This window comes from Sphaeroforma arctica, assembly GCF_001186125.1.
Source record: "Sphaeroforma arctica JP610 unplaced genomic scaffold supercont1.4703, whole genome shotgun sequence".
NCBI classification, from domain to species: domain Eukaryota; class Ichthyosporea; order Ichthyophonida; genus Sphaeroforma; species Sphaeroforma arctica.
Genome location: NW_014035855.1, coordinates 559 through 2,316, shown reverse-complemented (window position 1 = coordinate 2,316; position 1,758 = coordinate 559). Strand labels below are relative to the sequence as shown.

Genomic DNA, 1,758 nt, shown 5'->3' with positions numbered 1-1,758 from the left:
TATACATACATACACAAGCATCACAATACCTACCATCGCTCGCACCAAGAACCTCGGGAAGTACCGCACTGTACGTGTCGTTCACAAAGCGCCCGAAGGATGTCCCAGCCACCGATTTCTGCGTTGCTTCATATACACGGCCCACAGGTAGCCAGTCAGTCTGCAAATATCAGTCAATGTATGTATGAGAGAAAGATATATTGTAAAGGCTACAAACAGAATTACGTATGAAAATACATCATCTATATATAGATATAAGAATATAGATATCTGAACACACACACACACACACACACACATATATATATATATATATAATATATACATATGCATACATACATATTATATATAATAATATATATATATATATATATATATATATATATATATACATATACATATACATATACATATACATATACTCGTTCGGGTCGTCCACTAAAAGTACCTGATAGGCTAGCAGGAACATGCCCACAGCGCCCAGGATGAACGCGAACCATGCGCGTTTGCTGAGGTATCTCTGAGCATCCTCCATTTTGCTGACTCTGCATACGAAGAAAACAATACGTTAACCACAAATAAAATCCACGTCACATGCTATAGTAGGTAACTAAGAGAAGATTTTTATCAATAGAGCTCGGGCTCCATCGCAGGATTGGCCACCTACCGGTTTCCACACGTTAGCACAGGAATACATCCAATTGTCGGAATCGGTTTTAGGAATACATCCAACAATCGCAATTGTTTCCAGGAACATATCCAATAACCGGGATGGCTTCTAAGATTACATCCAATAATCGTTTTTTTGAGGATTATATCCAATAATCGAATATGGTTGAGGGGTGTACTACCTCGACAAATAACAGTCACACAAAAGCGAACAAGGTATTTATATACTCACCAACAAAAAGATATATGGAGGGCTTGCAGGAAAATATATATATAAGGTACATGTACTCAACAGAAATAGGCAGAGAGCGGTAACAGATTAACTGTCTATACCACAACCCGCCTGTAAATGCACTCACTCAATATGACGAGAAGACAGAAACAATAGACTCACATGCACACGCACAGAACACCCCACGACTCATCACACCCATGTAGTACACGCATACATGCTCATATGAGAATGAAATAGACTCGAAAACAATGCGTAATAAGACATCCCACCCATGTAGTACACACATACATGTACATATGAGAATGAAATAGGCACGAACACAATGCGTTATAGGACATTACATCCATGTAGTACACACATACATGCATATATGAAAATGAAATAGGCACGGATACAATGCGAATAAGACGTCACACCCATGTAGTACATACATACATGCACTCACACACATACATACACACACACACACATATATATATATATATGTATATATATATATACCTGGATATCAGCGCCCGTTTGTCCAAGCATACATCTCTGAGTTGGGCACGCAAGACAGCCTCCTCATGCTCATTGAGCAATCGTAGACGTTGCAGCAGAAGGCTCTCCTCTGTTAAAGCCTGCTTTTCCTCATCTGACATGTTTTAAACAGGGTTCGAGGTGTAAATTGCTTGTGGCACTGTACATGCGTTACGAGCTCTACATTCTCATAACCCTGACAGGCGTACGTGCATTATTCGTATCTTGACAAGTACGTCTGTGGCAACTGTTCACAGGTTTTGTACCTACATACTCACCACTCAGGTGGCAAGTTCTACATTCTCATACTTCTGCATGCACATACAGGACTAGTT

At 39.7% G+C, this 1,758-nt stretch overlaps 1 protein-coding gene across 1 annotated transcript; it reads right to left on the bottom strand.

Annotated features, from left to right (window-relative positions):
- Positions 1-33: 33 nt before the first annotated feature.
- On the bottom strand, positions 34-1,545 carry SARC_14498 (hypothetical protein; the record flags this gene model as incomplete). Its single annotated transcript, XM_014291370.1, has 3 exons — positions 34-160; positions 449-545; positions 1,406-1,545. Coding segments are annotated over 3 exons (364 nt in total), but the record flags the coding sequence as incomplete, so codon positions are not given.
- Between the last annotated feature and the right edge of the window lie 213 nt (positions 1,546-1,758).